This window comes from Abramis brama, assembly GCF_963993115.1.
Source record: "Abramis brama genome assembly, chromosome: 24".
NCBI classification, from domain to species: domain Eukaryota; kingdom Metazoa; phylum Chordata; class Actinopteri; order Cypriniformes; family Leuciscidae; genus Abramis; species Abramis brama.
Window position 1 is genome coordinate 3,246,885 of NC_139986.1, and position 23,565 is coordinate 3,270,449.

Consider the following 23,565-nt stretch of genomic DNA (forward strand, 5'->3'; position numbering starts at 1 on the left):
CCCCAGGGTCCAGTCCGTCCCCAGCTCCACACCCTCCACCAAAACCTCTGCCCTTTTTTCTGTTTTTTTAACTTCTGTTATCATCATGGCGCGAGGACGTGCCTTTCCGAGGGGGCTGTAATGTCACAATTATGTTCCGTCTTGTCTGCACCTGTTCTTGTTAGTCCCTTATTAGTTAACCTTCATCCACCTGTGTCTAGTTAGTGCCCTCGTTTACCCTGTGTATATACTCTCCCCGTTCAGTCCCTTGTCGGTTATTGTTTGTGTCTATGTATTACACGCTGTTGCGTCCTGTTCACCTGCCCGTGTACATTAAAGCTTTGTTATATTTTTGGAATCAAGCTTCGTCTGTCTGCTTCATCAGCCAAAGTGTGAAACATACAATGTATTGTTGGCTATTGCCACAACTATACCCATGTGACTTGTGACTGGATTTGTGGTCCAGGGTCACATATGTCATTTTGGTGATCAAAGATGAGTTTTAGGGGATACAATTATTGAATACAGGGGGACTTTAAGATCTTGTGATAAATGTGATAAAGCTCATAATTCTTGAGCAACACTTGTTGTCTGATGAAGGAATTGCTGTATTTGTGAAGCATTATTTGGTTTAAAAATACAAGGGTCATATGTAGGGATGGGAACGACACGGGATTTGGGAAATCGACTGTCGAGGCCCATGTGTCGACTTTTTGTCGCATTGTCGGCCTTTTTTTCCTTTTTTTTAAAGAGCAGCAGCAATGCGAGGGTGGAAAATATTCTACATTGTTGTACTAGTTTATTCTAGTCTCAAAAACATGGCTCTAGTGTCAAATTTTGACCATTGAAGCGGTAATAATAAAAACGAGAGAGAGAGTAGGCTAATTTAAAATGTTTATTCAACAGCCTTACAAACACATAAGACGTAGGCTACTTTTTGCCGTTCGGAATTTACAGAAATAAAATGGCCTGTCCATTAGTTAATTAGCTCTGTGCATGTAGCCTAAACAAGATAGTTTTCCGAATGAAAAAAATAACACTCTATATTATCATTATATAACATTAACATGCTTATCAAACGTGAAAATAAGCAACAATTAAAATTGAAAACAGCGTGCCCATTTTTTTTTTAAACCACAGAAAAGGAGGCAGCATAATACCATCAACTCAACATAACAAATCAGCAGTGAAAATAAAATATACCAATAGGTATCTTACCATTTAGGCCTAATTTTTGTCGTTTTGCGACATGGCACTAGATAATCAGGCTCAAGAAAAGCCATTAATTCGCGAAAACCTGCCCCCTCGACAAAGCTGACAGGCAGGACATCTTTAGCTACCATGCTAGTCATTAAACCAGTGATCTTCTCTGCGCGGCGACTGTCCAGCTTTCGCACTCTGAAGGCATCCATGCTGCTCTGTGTCGCTGACGGCATAGGGTGTTTTCTGTTGAGGTGAGCCTGCATCCCTGACGTGGATGTGTGGAACGCATAATCTTTGCCGCACAATTTGCACCTCACTATCTTATCATTAATTTTGCTAAAACTCCCCCACACCTTGCTCCTGTTATTTGCCGCTGCCGCCATGTTGACTCTGTTGCCTGTCACACACACACACACACACACAGGGTCAAGTGGGGTCAACGGTCAAGTGGCGATCCCATTTAGAAAAAATGGATTGTTTTATTTAAAATGTTTTATTTCATTATGGGAAAAGTGGCACTTTATGATGTGTATTTGAATAGGAAATGTAATAAATTAAAAGCCAAAAAAAAAAAAAAATGCAATTTGGAAATCCCACAAGCCCCGCCCCCTCGACATGTCGACACTCTATTTTTTTTGTCGAGTGGAGCATGTGTCGAATGTCGGTCGTTTTGTCGAGAAAAAGTCCCATCCCTAGTCATATGTATTAATTTTTATTTACACTCTAATGATTACAATCTCAATGCATCTTTGCTGTGAAATGTCACTATCATTTGACTAATTGAGAGAAGTCAATGATTTCTGTGAACTCTTGATGATTGTTAATGATTTCTGCAAATCACATTAAGATTATTTTCTTTATTCTCAATTCAAACACCTCATTTCAACGTACTGTGTGTAAATCTTATCATTAACGCTTTAGTGATATCTACAAAAGACCTTAAATACGTTTAGGGCTCACTTCATAACTTTACTTCTCATAATTAAATATTGTAGGAATTACTATAATACATTGATGTTATAATCTCATCTATATGTCTGGAATATGCTGCTGTCATCAAGAATCAGAAGCAAGGTCACAGAGTTGTATGTCGGACTGACCTGATCTTGGGATCATCTCGACTTCGGACGTTCTGGTTCCATGGATGTGTTTTTCTCCAGTGGAAGAGGAAGTCCTGAGCCTTTATTAATCAGCATGAGGCTCTTCATGAGCACATCAGCCTGGAGCCTCCTCACCTCAGCAGAACATCTACTCTTCTACACACACCGTGAGTTCTACACTTTTAATAACTCTTTAGCATTAATACAAAAGTTTGGTTGTGTTTTAGTTGTGCTTTCCTCTTGCCATGCCTCACCTGATATACCTAATATGTTTACCAAATGGGCAGTCTATAATGTCAGTAGATTTCTAACATTAAAATGATCTGTTCTCCAGACAAGCATCAAGGCATCTTGTATACATCATGTCATTACAACCCAACCTCACTTTGCCCTCGGTAAGCGGCCGTATTCCCTTTGCCAAATCAAATTCAGATGAGTATAATCCATCTGAGTTTGTGGCTTTTGATATTTTGAGGCCAAGGGGACCCCCGGATGAAGGTAAAGTCTTACCTGTGTTTGCATTTAAACATGCCCTAACCAAAATAATTTACCACAGTCTGTCAGCAAGTCTTTTCTTCTTCTTCTAGAAACACAAGCTGCAAGTCTCTCAGTATTGAGCGTTGACATGCGTGTGACGGAGAACAAAAAAGACCACAACACTCACAAGTACGTGAGCTCCAACCTCATTGTGCGCAGGAATAAAGAGTTCACCATCATCATCAAATTTAACCGGGACTTCAATAAACAGCAGGACAATGTGGAGTTGGAGTTCCTGATTGGTGAGATTCTGCATCCAGTAATGCATCTCAATGCATTATAAAGTGCATCTGTAATGAAGAAGCAGTACATTACATTACTACATGAAATATCCCCATAGTCTAATACAGGTCATATCTGCTGTTCTGCTCATTTCACAGGCAGTTCACCTGATGAAAACAGGGGCACCTACATCATTTTGCCCATCGGTAAAGAGAAACCCGAAGTGCGCTGGAAGAGTCGTGTGGTGGAAACACAAGGAAATTATGTGACCATTGGCATAACACCAGACGCCAGCTGCATCACTGGCCGGTTTCGAATCTTTGTTGTAGTAGTGAGTGATTTGGGAAAACAGCGCACTGAGAGGAACACTGACACCGATGTCTATGTGCTGTTCAATCCTTGGGACCCTGGTGAGTAAAACAGTTACGCTTAAAGCAATAAGCCCTGTGAAGCCATGGTTTACAGTGAATTTAGAAAACCCCCTTAGCTGTTCTATATTCACTACTGTATAAACCATGGCTTCACAGGGCTTATTGGTTTTATAAAATGGATAGTCCATAAAAATATAATTTAAATATTGATGTAATGAGGTCACGGGTCTATGTTTGTAGAGTAATTTATAATGCTTATAATTTATGCTTAATTTATAGTGTTTATAAAAACACACAAAAAAACAAAACAGTTTTGGTAAATATGGACGTTAGCGTGGATTTTAGCACACGCATGTTTTATAAATAAGGCACAAAGACCGGGACCATCTTTTTAATAAACTGGGAACAAACTTTAATATTTTGAGCGCTGACATAAACAAAGTTCATAAACAAATGCTTATTTGCATTTATCATTTATTATCAGCGGATCAGGTGTACATGGACAAAGATGAAGACAGACAGGAGTATGTGATGAATGATGTGGGGATCATATACAATGGAGAATTCAACAACATTACCTCCCGTTCATGGAACTTTGGACAGGTTGGTAGTAATCCAGATTTTTTTTCCCCCCAGAAATAAGCAAATTTTCTCCTGTTGAGCTCATGTCCATATGCCATCACTAAACTCTTTCCCTGCCAGAGTATTGTGTTCAAGTTGCCAGTCAGTGCCAGCATTTTTAATCATATTCACCAATCTTTCATGGACCCCAAAATATTTTGTTGTATGAATATGTAAACATTGAATACTTTTAAATTATTTTATTTTAAGCTTTATTCTTTCAACACTTGAATATGTGTAAATTTAGTTTAAAAAACAAAACTAAAACTAAAACAAGGCATCAAGGTACGTCCGAATCCAATGTTAGCTTCACTTCCTCTCTCCTGAGATGCTTTCATCTGATTTTTGAAGGAAGCATTGATGCTTCAAAGGTAGCGAAGGAACTTCGCTACCTTTGAAATCCCACAATCCTGTGCTTTCCATTTTGTGACAGCTGAGCTAAAAAATACAGATGGCATCTGAAAGTTTACGGATGCTGGTCAGTTTGTGTGTACGTTTTTGAAAACTTACGTTTTCAAAATGTAAGTTTTTTGACCAGCATTTTCCACTTCTGATGTCATTTCCAGTCAGAAATTACTACTGTAGCGATTAAATATTTGTTTAGTTCTCACCAAAGCTCACTCTATTTTGCTGTAGATCATTAAACTGTTACACTGCCTCAGAAGTCTGTCTGAAATCAGTTTCGTGAGGTGCCTTCGTGTGCAAACGCTGCCTGCAGAGTCATTGCTTAAAAGGCAACGAGGCAACAAGTCAGCTGCCTAAGTTTTCGGATGGAGCCATAGATGGACTAGATTGAGTCCATCAACAGCCCCGAAACTTGATTAGCTAATCCAGGTGTGTTTGATTAGTGTTGAAGCTGAATAAAAAGATTGCTGATGTACACTCAATGGCTGTCCAAGTTCACTCACTCGTTTTCATTCACTCCTTCAAGTGAACTGTATTAGTGGTCTGACGTAGCGAAATGTGATTAAAGGAGAACTCCAGTCAATTTTAACATTGAGCTCATTTTTTGGTAAATTTGGAGTGCTGTCAATACAGAGAACAACGTCAAAAATCGGTGTTGCCTACACCGTGTTATCCTCTTTTTAAAATTTGCACCCTGTTGACTTCAATGGGGCAAGTTTTAAACCTGCTTTTAGTCTCTTAACATCCTTGATGTGTCATTACAAGTGCACAGCCAATGTGAGTGATTCCTTCAGAGTGAACGCGGGTGAATCTGACTGCAGTAGATGTGAAAGATATGAATAAAAGTGATGTTATTTCAGCCAGCGCTCATACCTGTATTTACATCCTGTTTTCGGTCGAAGTCCATAGTAATCGATTGTCGAGTTCACGCGCGTGATCATAGGTAACTAAACCTATGCACGTGAACTCGACAATCGATTACTATGGACTTCGACCGAAAACAGGATGTAAATACAGGTATGTGCGCTGGCTGAAATAACATCAATTTGGATTCAGCCATGGTCTAATTATTGGGAGATACGAGGGTCCGTGGCTCTACTATTGGACAAAGCGTGATGGCTAATTTGGATCACGTGTGCCTTGATAACCAATCACATTACAGCCTTGGCGTCATTGAATTTCGTTCAGAGTTGTGCATTAGTCAATCAGTATGTGTGGATACCATAAAAATGAATGCGAAGTAAACTGAATCTGACCTACAGTGGAATTGTCCGTGACTTGTCTTATAAAACAGCATTTATTCGGTGTAAACTCTAAAAATAGATCAATCCAATTAAAATGTTTAATAACAAACATATTGAAGATTAGCCAATGATGGGCTGTCCAGTCATTAAATGATAAGCTCACAAAATATTCACATGAAATGTGAAGCCTCTCATCCATTGACACCCATTTAAAAAAAACATCTTCTGGTCTCCTCCACAGCATTACACTATTCTTTGCTGACCTTGAAGGCTTGCCTTAAAACGGCTTTGGATAAACTCTGGCCCTCCAGGACCAGGATTTGACATCCATTAATTAACTTCCTATGTGTTTTCCTGTAGTTTGAACAGGGGGTTCTGGATGCCTGTCTTTTGGTTCTGGATACTGGGAAAGTACCACTAGTTTTCCGTGGAAGTGCCACTGAAATTGTTCGGCAAGCATCAGCTCTGGTATGATTCCATAATAGCAATCAAAGTATGGGCAATTCCATTTTATATGATTACACACACATAATACATGTTGTTTATTTAAGCATTTTTGTGGTCTATATTTTCAGATGAACATCCAGGACGATGATGGTGTCCTGGTTGGCAACTGGAGTGGCGATTACCCTGAAGGCACAGCGCCGACGGCCTGGACTGGAAGTCCTGAAATCCTGCTAAAATATGCCAAAGAGGGTGGTGAGCCTGTGTGCTTCGCTCAGTGCTGGGTGTTTGCCGGCGTGCTGAACACTCGTGAGTATGGCCACTGCGCATTCTTTGGGGCGTCCGTTTGAGAACGATTTCTTCATGATAGATTAAAACATTTTCAGAATGAAGTACTTGTAGACTTGTGACATTTAACAACACATTTTACTCATAGACTGTAAAAAAATATGGGCATAGTGTCTGTGCCGTCACCCGTTTCTGAAGAGCATTTTTGAAACTCACATTGGACCGGTCGGCGCCAAAGACGTGGATTAGCTGAGGTGACGTGGCGCTAACAAACAGCAGACAAACGGCTAGTAGTGACAGCAGCAGCAATCCACCTGTCACTCAAGTGGCCACGCCCTTATTTATTCAGAACTTTAACACTTAATATAATTTAAATGGATGAGTTATAAAAATATTCACCCCCCTCACAGTTGTAATGAAGGGCAAAATTAGCTATATAGACCAAAACCACTTTTTGCACCAGGCTGTAAACACATTTTTTTCTGCTGTAAAGTTGGGCATATTAACATGGGCAGTATATGGGATTGACTCTCTTTTGGAGCCTGTCTCTACCGGCCAGTCGATGAATTGCAGTTTAAGTCACTTTCGTGTTGGATTTAAGAGAGAGAACGAAGGTTGTCTCTTGATTTTACCTCATATTTTCCAATATCTGTTCAACCTTCCACCCAGTTATGCGCTGTCTCGGGATCCCTGCACGGGTCATCACCAACTTCTGCTCTGCTCATGACAACACAGGAAACCTGAAGACAGACATTGTGCTGGACGAAGACGGGAAAGTGGACCGAAGCCGAACTAAAGATTCAGTTTGGTGAGATACACAAATATAATAATAATAATAATAATAATAATAATGCATTTTATTTAATGGTGCCTTATCATAACACCCAAGGTAACCTCACAAGCAATATACAGGTCACTGCATAAGACAATACACACAACAAACAAGCCGCATATACGGATAAAGTGCATTAGAGACTCAATGCAACATGTTATAAAAATGCTTGAATAAAAAGATATGTCTTAAGACGCATTTTAAAAGTCAACAAGCAATCGCTATTGCGAACATCAAGGGAAAGAGAGTTCCATAGGTGGGCGGCAGCATAACTAAAAGATCTGGCACCCATGGTAGTTAGTCGAATCCGAGGTACCACAAGAGAAATTGAAGATTCAGATGCGCATGCGTCGCGTCTGAACGCGTTGTTGTCTTTGGAGCTCCATCGATTGATTTATAATTCTTGATTTCTCTTTAAACTCACTTACAACGAACATTTTCTATTTTTCCTCACCTCATAGTTACAACGCGGACTGTTGAGCAGACGTGTCAAGCCTAGTGATCCAACGCTGGATACTCTTATAGGTTACGTCCGTGGATCACGGCTGAACGCGTCTTCTCCGCACTCATTTATAAACAAACATTTTTTTTTCGCCTATCGTGCGTCTACTCCACACCCGTACCACTAAAAAGACGGATTATATCCAAGACTTAAGCCATAAATTAGTATTAATATTGATAGCATCATTGGTAGCGTCGTTGCTAACTTAACTTACTGTCCATCTGTTAAAATGGCGAATATATCAGATGTAAGTAGTCTACCTTTTGGTGCAGGTGAGGATACATTTGAGCTACACGCGTTGCAGTCTGAGCTGGAAGCTGTTGAGAAACAGATCCACGACCTTTTAGTGAGAAAATCCGAGCTGATAGACCGGCGGTTAGCTCTTGAAACATCACGAGCCGATGAACACAAATCAACACAAACTCCGACCTCGTCTACTCCGTGCGTTACTCAGCATCGGTCACGAGCGTCGAGGCCGCGATCAGCTATGGTCTCGTTTACGCCGGCTCCAACATGCCACCACGAAGCCTGGATATTTCCGCAGCGGAAGACGCGAGTCAGGTCTAGACCAAGAAAACTCTCTCCGACCCTCCCGGTTTTCGAGATATCCACACAAAACCGCTTCTCCCCTCTTCGCGAAACAGAACGCGATGCTGTGATCATCGGTGATTCCATCGTTCGACACGTACAAGCTACGTTAAATAAAAGTAAGGTGCATAGTCACTGCTTTCCTGGTGCTCGTGTTTCTGAAATCGCTGCTCACGTTCCCGAGATTCTGAACGAGCGCGTCGGAACTGTGGTCCTGCACGCGGGAGGGGCCGACATCAGGCTGCGACAGACAGAGGTTCTGAAGAAAGACTTCAGGAATCTGATCGATACGGTACGCAGCACATCGCCTGATATAACGATCATTGTGTCAGGACCGCTTCCCACGTACCGACTAGGTCATGAAAAGTTTAGTAGATTATTCGCGCTAAATGAATGGTTAATATCATGGTGCAATGAGCAGAAACTGCTCTTTGTAAATAATTGGAATCTGTTTTGGGAGCGTCCTAGGCTTTACCGTGCTGATGGCTTACACCCAAGCAGATTCGGATCGGATCTTCTGTCAGATAACATCTCCAAAATGTTAAATACCTTTTGACTAGTAACCAAAAGTTCAAATCATAGTCTCTGCTGCACCAAATTAACTGATATAAATAGTGTAGAATATTGCATAGAAACTGTGTCTATTCCTCGTTTAGTGAGATCAAATAATAAATCTACTGCAGGATCTAGAAAAAATCTAATTGTTATTAAACCAGAAAATGTTGCTATTAGTAACCAAAAACAATTTCTAAAGCTAGGTCTTCTAAACATTAGATCACTCACACCTAAGGCAGTTATTGTAAATGAAATAGTCACGGATAATAGCTTCGATGTACTTTGCCTTACTGAAACTTGGCTTAAACCTAATGATTATTTCGGTCTAAATGAGTCTACTCCATTAGGATACTCCTATAAGCACGAACCCCGTCTGATTGGTCGTGGCGGCGGTGTTGCAGCGGTCTATAGAGATATTCTCAATGTTACTCAGAAAACGGGTTATAAGTTTATTTCGTTTGAAATACTTGTACTAAATGTTACGCTCTTAGATGTTAGAAAAAAATCCATATTATCTCTAGCCTTGGCTACTGTATATAGACCGCCTGGGCCTTACGCTAATTTCCTAAAAGAGTTTGCAGATTTTCTCTCAGATCTATTGGTCAATGTAGATAAAGCATTAATTGTTGGAGATTTTAACATACACGTAGATAATCCAAATGATGCGTTAGGGGCTGCGTTTATAGATTTATTAAATTCCTTTGGGGTCAAGCAAAACGTCACCGGACCAACTCATCGTCTTAATCACACACTCGATTTAATTATATCATATGGAACCGATCCAACCGATATAGATATCATTCCACAAAGTGATGATGTCACTGACCATTACTTGGTAACTTGCATATTACGTACTGCTGTAATATGTCATGCGGCGCCGCGTTTTCGACCAGGCAGAACAATCCTTCCATCCACCATAGATAATTTCTCGAGTTGCTTGTCTGATCTGTCTCAGCTGCTGCCTGAACCCAAACAAACAGATGAACTAGAAGAACTAACTAGCACTATGAGCACCATTCTCTCTAGAACATTGGATGTTGTTGCACCCGTTAGATTAAAAAAGGTTACAGAGAAAATTAAAGCACCATGGTACAATAATACTACGCATGTTCTAAAGAGAGAAACCCGTAATTTAGAGCGTAAATGGAAACAAACTAATTTAGAGGTCTTTAGAATCGCGTGGAAAGACAGTATGTCACGTTATAAAAAGGCCCTAAAAGCGGCCAGGGCTGAGCATCTCCGCAAACTAATAGAAAACAACCAAAACAATCCTAGGTTTTTATTTAACACCGTGGCTAGACTAACAAATAAACAGACGTCACCCGAACAAAATATCCCGTTACAGTTTAGTAGTAATGATTTCATGAACTTCTTCACTGAGAAAATAGAAAACATCAGAACCACAATTGTAAATGTTCAATCCTCAATCGCGCCTTATAATTCAGCCTCAATTTCCCCCCCGCAAGAACAATTACAGTGCTTTACAACTATAGAACAAAAAGAGTTAAATAAACTTATCACTTCATCTAAAACAACAACATGTTTATTAGATCCTATACCAACTAAACTACTGAAGGAAGTGTTACCTGTAGTGGAAGGTGGTCTCCTCAATATTATTAACTCGTCTTTATCTTTAGGTCATGTTCCAAGAACATTTAAACTGGCAGTTATAAAACCTCTCATTAAGAAACCACAATTAGATCATAATAATCTAGCAAATTATAGACCCATTTCAAATCTACCTTTTATGTCTAAAATACTAGAAAAAGTTGTGTCCGCTCAACTGGGCTCTTTCTTGCAAGAAAATGATATCTATGAAAAGTTTCAGTCTGGATTCAGGCCGCATCATAGCACTGAAACTGCGCTCGTTAAAATCACAAATGATTTACTCTTAGCTTCTGACCAAGGCTGTATCTCAATACTAGTTTTACTTGATCTAAGTGCTGCGTTCGATACTATAGATCATACAATACTCTTAGATCGACTTCAAAATTATACTGGTGTTCAAGGACAAGCATTAAGCTGGTTTAGATCATACTTATCTGACCGCTACCATTTTGTCTATTTAAATGGAGAAAAATCGATCATAACTCCAGTAAACTATGGAGTGCCGCAGGGATCTGTGTTAGGCCCTCTGTTATTCTCAATATATATGATGCCACTTGGAAATATTATAAGGAAACATGGAATTAGTTTCCATTGTTATGCTGATGACACTCAAATATATATTTCATCACGGCCGGATGAAAACGCTAATTTATCCAAATTGACAGAGTGTGTTAAAGATATAAAAGATTGGATGACGCGTAATTTTCTTTTATTAAATCCAGACAAGACAGAGGTAATACTTATCGGTTCAAAAAACCGCCCACAGAACCTCTCACAATACAACTTTGACATTGTAGGATGTCCTGTTACTTTATCCTCTACAGTAAAAGACCTGGGTGTTATACTCGATTGTAACCTGTCTTTTGAAAATCATATTTCGTATGTTACAAAAACTGCCTTTTTCCACCTTAGAAACATTGCTAAGCTACGTAATATGCTATCAGTTTCTGATGCAGAAAAGTTAGTTCATGCATTCATGACCTCGAGACTAGATTACTGTAATGCTTTATTAGCCGGTTGTCCTGCATCCTCAATAAACAAGCTACAGTTAGTCCAAAATGCAGCCGCTAGAGTTCTTACTAGATCAAGAAAATATGATCATATAACACCGATTTTATCATCACTACATTGGCTACCTATAAAGTTCCGTATTAATTATAAGGTATTGCTACTGACTTATAAAGCCCTAAACGGCTTAGCTCCAGTCTATTTAACGGATCTTCTATCACCCTATAATCCATCGCGCTCTTTAAGATCAATAAATTCGAGGCTTTTGGTCATACCTAGGATATCCAGATCAACCAAAGGAGGGAGAGCATTTTCACATTTGGCTCCAAAACTCTGGAATAGCCTTCCTGATACTGTTCGTTACTCGGACTCACTCTCCCAGTTTAAAACTAGATTAAAGACGCATCTTTTCAGCCAGGCATTCATATAATATTGTTAATCTCACAGTTTCAAACTACAATCCGGCCTCTAGTTCATAAATGCCAGAGGAGAACTGGCCCCCGACTGAGCCTGGGTTCTCCCAAGGTTTTTTTTTCTCCATTAGGTCACCTGATGGAGTTTTAGGACACCATTAGGTCACTTGATGGAGTTTTTCGGTTCCTTGCCACTGTTGCCTTTGGCTTGCTCAGTTGGGGATATTTGGGGATATTTAATTTTATTCTATCAATCAATAAATTCCACTAGAAACAAACTTTGTTGTATTATTTTATTTTAATACTGTGAAGCTGCTTTGATACAATCTGTATTGTAAAAAGCGCTATACAAATATACTTGATTTGATTTGAAGATCTGAGAGCACGTGAAGGAGTGTAAACATGGAGAAGTTGTGTAAGGTATTGGGGTGCAAGATTATTAAGTGCCTTATAAGTAAGTAGCAAAAGTAAGTAGTAAGATCTTGAATTCAACTCTATACTTTACTGGAAGCCTGTGCAATTGCTGAAGAACTGGAGAAAAGTGGTCAGTTCTAGATAGAACACGAGCTGCAGAATTCTGAACCAACTGAAGCTTATGTAGCAATTTGGAGGGAACACCTGTGAGAAGAGCATTACAGTAGGCTATACGTGAAGTGACTAGTGCGTGAATGAGAACTGCAGTATTATTATTTGAAAGAAAGGGACGGAGACGGTTAATATTACGCAAGTGGAAGTATGCAATCCGCATGATATTATTAATTTGAGCTTCAAAGGATAGTGTGCTATCCATGATGACACCCAAACTTTTAACCTGTGAAGAAGGACAGATTGTATTATTGTCAATGTACAAAGAATGACAAAACAGATCTAGTGCCAACAAGCAAAGCCTCAGTTTTGTTGCCATTTACCTTCAAGAAGTTAGCTGAAAGCCAATCTTTAATTTCAGCTAAATAGCTGGACAAAGATGGTGGTGGAAAAGAACCAGTGGGTTTGGCAGACAGGTAAAGTTGGGTGTCATCCTCATAACAGTGGAAATTAACACCACATTTCCTCAAAATATAACCAAGAGGGAGCATATAAATAATGAAAAGAAGCGGGCCCAAGACAGAACCCTGGGGAACACCAGTGGTGACTGTAGATGTTCTTGATCGAAAACACTTTAATTGAATACGCTGACTGCGTCCAGATAGATATGACCTAAACCAAGACAGAGCAGTGCCAGCAATACCAATAGAAGCTAACCTGTCAAGAAGTATCGGTAACACTTTAGAATACTGTATCTTACTTACTGCATAACTAATAAGTAATTATTGAAGAACTAATAGGTAATTATTCATTAACTACTTCTTCACTACTGTTAACTACTAAGGAAGATGTGTTAACTAATCAGTATGTAATATATTTTTATGATTGTGTTAAGTAACAGTTAGTTAATCAATAAATAATGAATTCTGTCATAACTCTTGAAGAACTACTACTAATTATCTACTAATTAAGATTCAAGAAAAATAACTAAGTAGTAACTACTAATGAACAGTCATACAAAACTAACCTCAGATTAGTTTTTATATTTTATATACAGTACTGTGTGTGTCTGTTTTCCTCAGCATAGAATGCCATTGAGTAAATTCATGTTTGAGGCAATGACTGAGGGAAACTGAAAATATAGGGAACTTATTAGTAATTCATAAATAATTATCAAATAATTCTGCAGGAATTACTTAGAACCTGATACAGTATTCTAAAGTGAGAATATAGGGAACTCATTAGTAATTAATAAATAATTATCAAATAATTATCCAGAAATTAGGCTACTTATAACCTGAAACAGTATTCTAAAGTGAACATATAAGGAAATTAATTGGTAATTAACAAATAATTATTAGATAATTCTTCAGGAATTACTTGGAACCTGGAACAGTATTCTAAAGTGAGAATATAGGGAACTCATTAGTAATTAATACAGAATTACCACATACTTCTGACTCAAATCAAACTTACTGTAAAAAACACATTATTAACGGTATTATCTAAACCTTTGTAAAATAGATAAGTTATCATACATTATGATACATTTTGCTAATTAAATAAAAAGTTTGCTTATTTGCAGATCAATATATAGCCTAGTAAATGTCTGCACTTATCTTTCTTATTAGTGCTGAAGAATGACTAAAACTGGCTAGAAAATAAAATAAAAAACATTGATCAGTGCTTTTTACTTTTCAAGTAATTACCTTTGTACATTTACTAAGGTAATTTTGAAAATGAATAGGCAATAGTTTATCATTTTACTGGAGTAATATTTTATTGGGTTTTCTGTACTTTTACTCAAGTACTTGATTTGTGTACTTCAAGTACTTCATCCACCACTCCACTGCTAAAATAAAATGGTTTATTGTAGTAACCACTGTGTATGACTGTTCATTAGTAGTTACTTCTTAGTTATTTTTCTTGCACATTAATTAATAGATAATTAATAATAGTTCTTCAAGAGTTATGACATAATTCATTAGTTATTGATTAACTAACTGAAACTTAACACAATCATACAATTCTATTACATACTAATTAGTTAACACATCTTCCTTAGTAGTTAACAGTAGTGAAGAAGTAGTTAATGAATAATTATCTATTAGTTCCTCAATAATTCCTTATTAGTTATGCAGTAAGTAAGATACAGTATTCTAAAGTGTTACCGAAGTATCTTATGTGAGACAGTATCAAAGGCAGCGCTCAAGTCTAGAAGGACAAGTATGGTTAAAAGCCCAGAGTCAGCTGCCAACAATATCATTGGTTATTCTGACAAGAGCAGTCTCAGTGCTATGGTGGGGAAGAAAGCCAGATTGAAATTGTCCATACAAGTTATTATTGGAAAGATGTTCATGAATTGGAATTGAAATACACTTTTCCACTACCTTAGAGATAAATGGTAAATTTGAAATTGGACGAAAATTAACAAAATTAAATGGATCACCCCCTGGTTTCTTAAGTATGGGAGTAATAATAGCAGATTTGAGATATGGAGATACAGAACCAGAAACAAGTGAAGCATGAACAATTTTAGTAATCAATGGCGACAGGGTTGGTAAACAAGCTTTCACTAAAGGAGTTGGTCAGCAGCCATGTCACCCTGTTGCCCACTGAAGCTAAGCAGGGCTGAGCCTGGTTAGTACCTGGATGGGAGACCTCCTGAGAAAACCAGGTTGCTGCTGGAAGAGGTGTTAGTGAGGCCAGCAGGGGGTGCTCTCCCTGTGGTCGGTGTGGGTCCTAATGCCCCAGTATAGTGACGGGGACACCAGACCTGACGTGCAACCGCTCTAACCTACGGCCTTTAGCTTTAAGTTCATGCAGTTCAGGTGTAAACCAACGAGCTGAATGTACAAATGAAACAGTTCGAGTTTTTACAGGCGCGAATTCATCTAAAATCATCATTGTAGTATGTAACCAGTTCATCAACAGTAGAGAAATCAGATTTATTGGAGAAGATGGCAAGTTCATCAGCAAGAGTAGGCACATCAATGTTCTTAATATTCCGAAATGTGATCGGACGACACAGGTTTACCTTAAAAACTGCAAGCTTGGCACAAAAGGACACCAGCAGGTGATCTGATATGGACAGATCAGAAACAGTACAATTATAAGGTGTTATACCAGAACAACAAACAAGATCAAGAGTATGCCCCTTAGTGTGAGTGGGCAGTGTGGTAAATTGTGGAATACCAAAGCAATCCAAACATGATAAAAATTCACATGTAAATGCATTACTGACATTGTCTATATGAATATTAAAATCACCCAGAATGATTACATTTGGAGACATGGAAGATAGATAAGTCAAAAGTTCAGATAGTTCAGTTAAAAAGGCATTATTGCTCTTGGGAGGACGGTAAATAGTTGTGAGGATGGTAGGAATTGCACCATTGATTTTTAAGGCAATTGTTTCAAAAGAAGAATATGTAGACAAAGTTAACTGAGATACTTTCAATTTCTCTTTATGAAGTATTGCTAGCCTCCCTCCCCGTCCCATATCACGTGATTTACAAACATAACTATATCCTGGGGGAACAGACTGGTTTAGATGAAAAAGTCATCTGGTTTCTGCCATGCCTCAGTAAGACAGAGAAAGTCAAACTCACGGTCAGACAGAGTACACCAGAGGTCCTTTATTGGAGAGTGATCTTATATTAAATAATCCAAAGGAAAAATAGTTTTTACCAGAATTGTTGCCAACCGATCTGGACAGGTTGGTTAATACACTGTGATCAACAGTCCGTGTGAGCTTCCTCGGCGAACGTGTTTTAGATGACCAAAAGGACCGTATTTGACATGAGCCATCAATGTTGTAACTCCGCCGAGACCCGCGATGTATATATTTCCGACATGGTATGTACACAATATCCAAGAGAAGATGTGGAGCTGATGGAAGATTAAAAGAATGCAAACGGAGCTGAGTAAGTTCCGCCGCCGAATACTGAAGCATCGTCCATGCCACAGAATGGTGTATAGCAGAAAGGACGGCCCAGATGTAGTTCATCTGCACCAGTAGCTCAGTGATCTTCATAGTTGATCCCCGTGCCAGAGGTACCCTGAAGAACAGCAGTCAGTAACCGACAGGCAAACCGGCAACCGCAGAAAGCATCAACACGTAGATCAAAACCAGCATACAAACCCGCCGAATCAGCATGGATACACAGGTCAGAGTGACTCCTTAAAATGGGTTAAAACAGTTCATAGATGCATCCATGCATTCATAAGCGCAGGAGGATTTAACTACTAAAAGTTTTAAAATTCCCTCCCTGAGCAGCGCCAGCTAATAGCGCCAGCGTTCACCCGGAAGTGTGCAATAGTGACACACTATATTTTACAAATATTGTTACATTCAAGTGGTCCTAACTCCTATACTGCAAAAAATGGGTGCCATGGTTAATTTAATTCGCAGTTTTATCTCAGACATTGCATGATTTTTCCGTATTGAGTTAATGTACTATAAAGCCAATGTTATATAACTGACAGGTTGATTAGTAATACAGTTTAGTTTTTCTTAAAGGAACTACCACTGCTGGAATGAGGTGTACATGAAGAGGCCTGATCTGCCGGAAAAATTCTCAGGCTGGCAGGTGATCGACGCCACCCCTCAGGAGACCAGTGATGGTATGATCCTTGCCATGACTTCTGGCACATCAGAAATATACCTTAAGTTATATATGAATTATTTTTCTTCTCTCATTCAGGTTTTTATCGATGTGGCCCGACGTCTGTCAATGCCATCAAAGAGGGAGAGCTCAGCTATCCGTTCGATGCAAAGTTTGTCTTTGCAGAGGTAAAAAACATGTCAATTAGGGATGTGTCTGAAGCCTAATTTGGAAAGGCACGGAAAATGAATAACATATTCTATGGAGCCCCTAAAGGGACATGGTTAGGCTTAGTCTAAGGCTTAGTACTGTAAGGCGGTAGTCGGTTACAGTACATTTCACAGATTTCACTTTTCATGTGAAGATTGTAAGAAGAGATGAAGAGAAGAGAAAAAGAATGTGTATTCAAAAGCAATATCGATACCTCGCATATTCTTGTAAGCACACACTCCTAGATACCCCCAAATTATATACAATACAATTACCCAAATATAGAATTCAGAGAGAACACTAAAACGTTGCAATATAATTTTTCTTACCATTTCATATTTTAGAACATGTCATTTCCTTTCCGAACATAGGGCCCTATCTTACACCCGGCGCAATGAGTGCGATGCAAGTGTTTTTTGCTAGTTTCAGTCCGACGCAGTTATTATTTTAATGTCCTGTGCCACGTTGTTTAAATAGCAAAAGCATTTGCGCCCATTTGTGCGCCCATGGGTGTGCTGGTCTGAAAACGAGGTGTGTTCTGGTGCATTGTTGGCACGTTGCTATTTTGAGGCAAAAGAAATTGACTGCACCATTGACCAACTGAAACCTGGTCTAAAGTCAATGGCGCAATATTTTTTTTGTTATTTAGTGAGCGCATTAGTAATGTCTATAGGCGGGTCCACAACGCGCGTACACTCTGCTTATTAAACACAACGGGATGCACAGCAGCACACAAACATGCCAAATATTTAAAATAAAAGGATTACAATGCAAAATATTATAATTGTGTACATAAAGATATGGTGGAATCCGGCTTGTCCCGTAGATGGTCTGCTTGCGCACTTTTACCTCGCGAACGAGCAGACCCGTTTGCGTTCTGGAGACATGTTCGGCCTTTCCACTATCAAATTCTGTCATGTAAATAACGAATCTGCCATGGCACGAGCGCAACTGGCATTCAAAGGGAATGGGAGATGAGACTCTGATTGGTTTAACACACATAGGGCCCTATCTTGCACCCAGCGCAATTGACTTTGTACACTGACGCATGTATCATTCCTATTTTGCACCCGCGCAAAGCGCGCTTTTCCCTCCACAGAAGCACGTCGCTAAACTAGGGAATGAACTTGCGCTCCCTGGGCGGTTCAGCGCAAAAAAGGAGGCGTGTTCCGGCGCAAACGTTCCTTCATGCTATTTTGCAGGTTTAGAAAACAATTGCGCCACTAACCAGGAAAAAATAGTTTAAAGTCAGTGGCGCGTTGCGCATGTTATTCATATGCTATTTTAAGGGCGCATGCTTGGCCATAATCAATGTAGCATGTGCACAACGCGTATACACTTTGATTCTCTCATCTACACAGAAGCAGCAGTTTTCATTTTTGCAAATCATACATTATTATTATGATAGATAGATAGATAGATAGATAGATAGATAGACAATTTATTATAAAAGCATACATCTAGCTTACACATTTACCCAAATTATCATACGCCTTTTTAACCGAAGTTAATTTGGGTGGGTTTCTCCATCCCCAACGTCACCTGACGAGAGCGTTGCTCTCCTTGGCTGTGAACCGCTCCTGGTGCGCGTCTGGCAAATCCGCCGTTATAATAGGAATCCGCTTTAGAACAAAGCGCGCCTGCTCTTAAAGGGAATGTGAGATGACGCTCTGATTGGTTTATTTCACGTTACGCCCAAACCACACCTATGAATAATGAAGCTACTTCAGACCAACCCATTTTAGATTTGCGCCTGGCGCAAGAGTCATTTATCCCGCTGGGAAAATAGCAACAGCGCCAAGACCCGCCCACAAAGTTACTTAAGCTTTGCGCTTTGACACTTGCGTTTCAGATCGTTAAAATAGGGCCCATAATCCCAAAACACACCCATTACTCATTATGAGAATAGGGACAACCCTTTTAGACCATGCGCCTGGTGCGCCGACAGTTTTTCCCGTCGTTAAACTATAGCAAAAGTGGATTCGGACACGCGCTAAGTGAACTTGCGCCGTGCGTTTTAGACCATGCGCTTAGATCGTTAAAATAGGGCGTATAGTATTCAGCTTCGGGCACATCCCTAATGTCATTTCTCGTTGATGTTTATACCTTTATATTTAATTTACAAGACATTAAAATCTTAGCTACTGTACAAACAAATGGACATAAAAAAATTACTTTCTCCTGTCTTCAGCTGAACAGTGATGTGGTATACCATCGGTCTGATAAGCAGGGAAAAATGAAGATACTCCATGTGGACACTGCATATGTTGGAAAGCTCGTTGTGACAAAAAAGCATGACAGTAGCGACTATGAGGACATCACTTATACCTATAAATATCCAGAAAGTAAGTTTCATTTCACATCAGTCAACAGAATCAAAAAGCGATGTGACATTAGATCAGAAAAGCTCCATTCAATGAAGCAATGCGACTCTGTCTCTGATACAACTCACACTCCGCATGTGAACTTCGGGATGTCATGGTAGCTTACAGTGGTTTCCTGAGAAATTTAATCCTTTAAGGGTTGGAAACTAAATTTGAACACAGGCCTTATAGAAGATATAGTTGACCATTGTATTAAGCTGCCTTTCCACCGAAATTACCCGGAACAATTTGTCACAGAAACTTTTTTCACCCAGACCTGTTGCTGTCTGCGTTTCCATCGTGGTCTAAACCAGTGGTTCTCAATCCTGGTCCTGGGGACCCACAGCTCTGTACATTTTATATGTCTCATTTATCTGACACACCCAGTTCAGTTCATTAGAGCTCTTTCCTAATGAGCTGATGATCTGAATCAGGTGTGTTAAATGAGGGATACATACAAACTGTGCAGAGCTGTGGAGAGCCCAGGACCAGGATTGAGAACCACTGGTCTAAACTACCGTGAAGATTAGGCAAATTAGTCCGGGTACGTAGGACTGCGCGCAACTTTCCAGTTCCTGCTGAATTTCGTCCTCTGCATATAAGCTTAATAAAGCCTGAACCTCGTCATCGGTCCATCTGTCGTATTTTTTTAACTCCATTGTTGATTCGAATAGCAAACAACTCTTACTGCACGTACCGCAAAAGATTTAAAAAAAATGGTGGTTGAAATAAAATGCTGCGTGGAGTCAACCAATCAAAATGTTCAGCGCCCAAGTCCCACCCCCGAAAGTTCCTGAACTTTGAAAAAGTACCACTCCAAAGTCCCTAGTTCCTGGGGAACGTTCCTGAGGTTAAAACGTGGCTTTAGTGACTATGAAGTGATTAGAAAGAACCTTTTACCTTGCTAAGGTTGACGCGCAGAATTCAATTCAAGGGCCTTGGTTTACAAATTTGGTGTGTTTACTGACCTTTTGCTCGCGACCTCATTTGGTCTAAAACATCTCAAAAGCCTTGAATGTTTATCTATCCTGGGTCATTTGATGTTCAAGGGTAGTCCAAATAAATTGTTACCTTCTGGATTCTTGGATTGACAGTTTAACAAAACAGCTAGTTTCAATAACTCAAAAGCTCTCTAGATTCACTTAGGAGACTCCAGAATCCAGAGTCCTTCAGTTATTTAATTATTCAACAGACTTCCATAAGGATGCCAAACACCCTATGTACATGTGCACCAAACAATAGTGATGACTGTTGACTGATGTTATGGGAAGCAGTGGAAAGTCCCAACAATTTACCTTCAACCCTTCTGACTCTAGATACCATCAAGGAGAGAGAGGTCATGCAGAATGCAGAGCGTTCCGGCATGGCTACCGGGGATTACTTGCCACAGCCAGAAGCAGGAGTGACCATCGAGCTCCAGGCCGACACCGTCAAAATGGGCGATGACTTCAAGCTGACGCTGAACATTAACAACCAGACCAGCCAGACCCGCACTATCAATGCTACCATCACTGGCTGTGTGGCGTTTTACACAGGCGTCATCAGCATGACCTTTAAGATTGAAAACAAAGCTGCAACTGTGGAAGCCTCGAAGAGTGAGTCACAACTGTTTCAGTAAAACTGCACATTACTTTGAGATCGAGTTATAACAGCTCTAAGGAACTCTAGGAACACTGTTAATGGATTAGGCTACAGTGTGATCATAATATCTTTACAGCTGAGTCCCTGACGGTAGATGTCAATACTAAGGAGTATACACCGTACCTGGTGGAGCAGGGAAAACTGCTCTTTGTGGTCTACGGGCATATTGAGGAAACCGACATGTCCCTCACCACGATGAAAGTAGTCACTCTCCAGCCTCCTAAACTCACATTAACGGTAAATACCCTCAATAACCATTCTTAAAAGGATAGTTCACTTTGAAATTAAATTTTGGTATGTTTTAGCTTACCTCAAGGGCATCCAAGATGTAGGTGTCTTTGTTTCTGCAGTAGTTTCAATTTTGATATTTTTAAGTCAAACCGTTCTTGTCTGTCAGTCGTATAATGCAGGTCTATGGTCACTGTCTCAAAGAGCATGCACAGAGAAGTCCAAATTAAACAATTCCCCATTGTAAGTACACATTGATGGCCTAAGACACAAAACGAGCGGTTTGTGTGAGAAAACAAACAGTATTTATATAGTTTTTACCTCTACACAACCACGTCCAAGTGATCTGAGGGCGTGCGCGCTTCCTGGTGTGTGACGTGTGCGCGCGTTCTGGCTTAGTCTGCACAAGCGCCGGAAAGTGTACAAGAGGTAAAAACGATATAAATACTGTTAGTTTTCTCACACAAACTGCTCGTTTCATGTCTTAGGCCATCAATGTGTACTTACGATGGGGAATTGTTTAATTTGGACTTCTCTGTGCATGTTCTTTGAGGTGGTGACCATAGACCTGCATTATATGACTGACAGACAAGAACGGTTTGACCTAAAAATATAAAAATTGAAACTACTGCGGAAACAAAGACACCTACATCTTGGATGCCCTTGAGGTAAGCTAAAACATACCAAAATCTAATTTCAAAGTGAACTATCCCTTTAAGGGAACTCGTGTGTAGGGCTTGGTATTGATACAGATTTCAAATTTTATTAAAATTCAGACTCAAATTTGATATTGATTTATTTAGAAATAATGTATATGTGTACATTTTTCTTAATTGGATAACCCAAAAATTAGCATTCTGTCATAATTTACTTACCCTCAGTGTTGTCCCAAACCTATATTTATTTTTTGATCGGTTGACTTTAATTGAAAGGACAAAAAATGGTAGAAAGAAGCAAACAAAAATGAACCTTAATAGAAAAAATAACATGACTATCATCAAACCTTTGACTTGGACGCATCAAAGTGAAGTACGTTATTGTAAGTGAATTCATAGTAAGTTAATTTGTCCTTCATGTCAGAAAGAGCTCAAGCGCATAGAGCACATTAGAAATAGGATGTGGCATGAGTTTACTGTCATGGATTTGTCATGTACCACATCCACAACTCTGCACCCACATCCAACGTGGACAGAATCACCGATTATAAATGGTCCATTTGGCTTTTGTACTGATAAAATAACACAATAAGGGCTCATTCACACAAATCTAAAGCAAATGTAAAGCAAAAAAGCGAGACGCGGGCAGTGGAATGATGAAAAAAAACGCAAGGTCTCGAGACGCGTTTTTTCAAAAGTTGAACTGATTTTGACACTTTTTGCAGATTTGGCAGATTTTATGTAATCCTGGTCACATATTTTTATGTTCTTATTTTAGATAAGATTTTCCAAACTTACCTGTGTACTTGTACAAAGAGCTATGTAAAAGCACTAAACATTTGTTGGTGCTCTACAATGTAATTCATCCACAGATGACTGGAACCCCCCAAGTTGGCAAAGAACTCATGACCAGTGTGGATTTCCAGAATCCCTATAATTTCATCCTAAAAAATGTTCAGCTCCGCCTTGATGGACCTGGTCTGATACCAATCAAAATGAAATCTTACAGGTAAACTTCATATTTATATCACCTGGCTGTTGAAATAAAGCAAATGCAAATTCATCAATAACTGTCTTGTCAACTATTCCACCACACACCCATAAACATGCCCAGACATATACAAAGACAAATTTATTTATTTTTGTAGATGTCCATATACATTTTCCATATTTTTATTTATAATTATCTTTTTGTGTGAAAGATCCTGTTTATGTTGTGATCAGAAATGGGCAGTACAAAACTAAATACACCTTCCACTTGCAGCCAGATATTACCTGGTGGCTCAGTGAGATATAAAGTGTCAATGGTCCCACGAACTCCTGGAAAGAAGGTGCTGATGGTGTGTCTAGACTGCCCTTTACTGAGACAGGTCACTGATCAGCTCGAAATCGAAATATTGAAAGTTGAAGAGTGA

General features: G+C 39.4%; 1 protein-coding gene across 1 annotated transcript; it reads left to right on the forward strand.

Moving 5' to 3' along the window:
• Nucleotides 1-2,644: 2,644 nt before the first annotated feature.
• On the forward strand, nucleotides 2,645-23,565 carry LOC311075541 (coagulation factor XIII A chain-like; the record flags this gene model as incomplete). Its single annotated transcript, XM_084103037.1, has 14 exons — nucleotides 2,645-2,780; nucleotides 2,870-3,061; nucleotides 3,200-3,451; nucleotides 3,897-4,015; nucleotides 6,043-6,150; nucleotides 6,258-6,435; nucleotides 7,084-7,222; nucleotides 16,968-17,071; nucleotides 17,152-17,240; nucleotides 19,454-19,607; nucleotides 20,942-21,220; nucleotides 21,343-21,503; nucleotides 23,023-23,128; nucleotides 23,375-23,565. The coding sequence occupies 14 exons, from the start codon at nucleotides 2,645-2,647 to the stop codon at nucleotides 23,563-23,565; spliced, it is 2,208 nt and encodes a 735-aa protein (XP_083959163.1).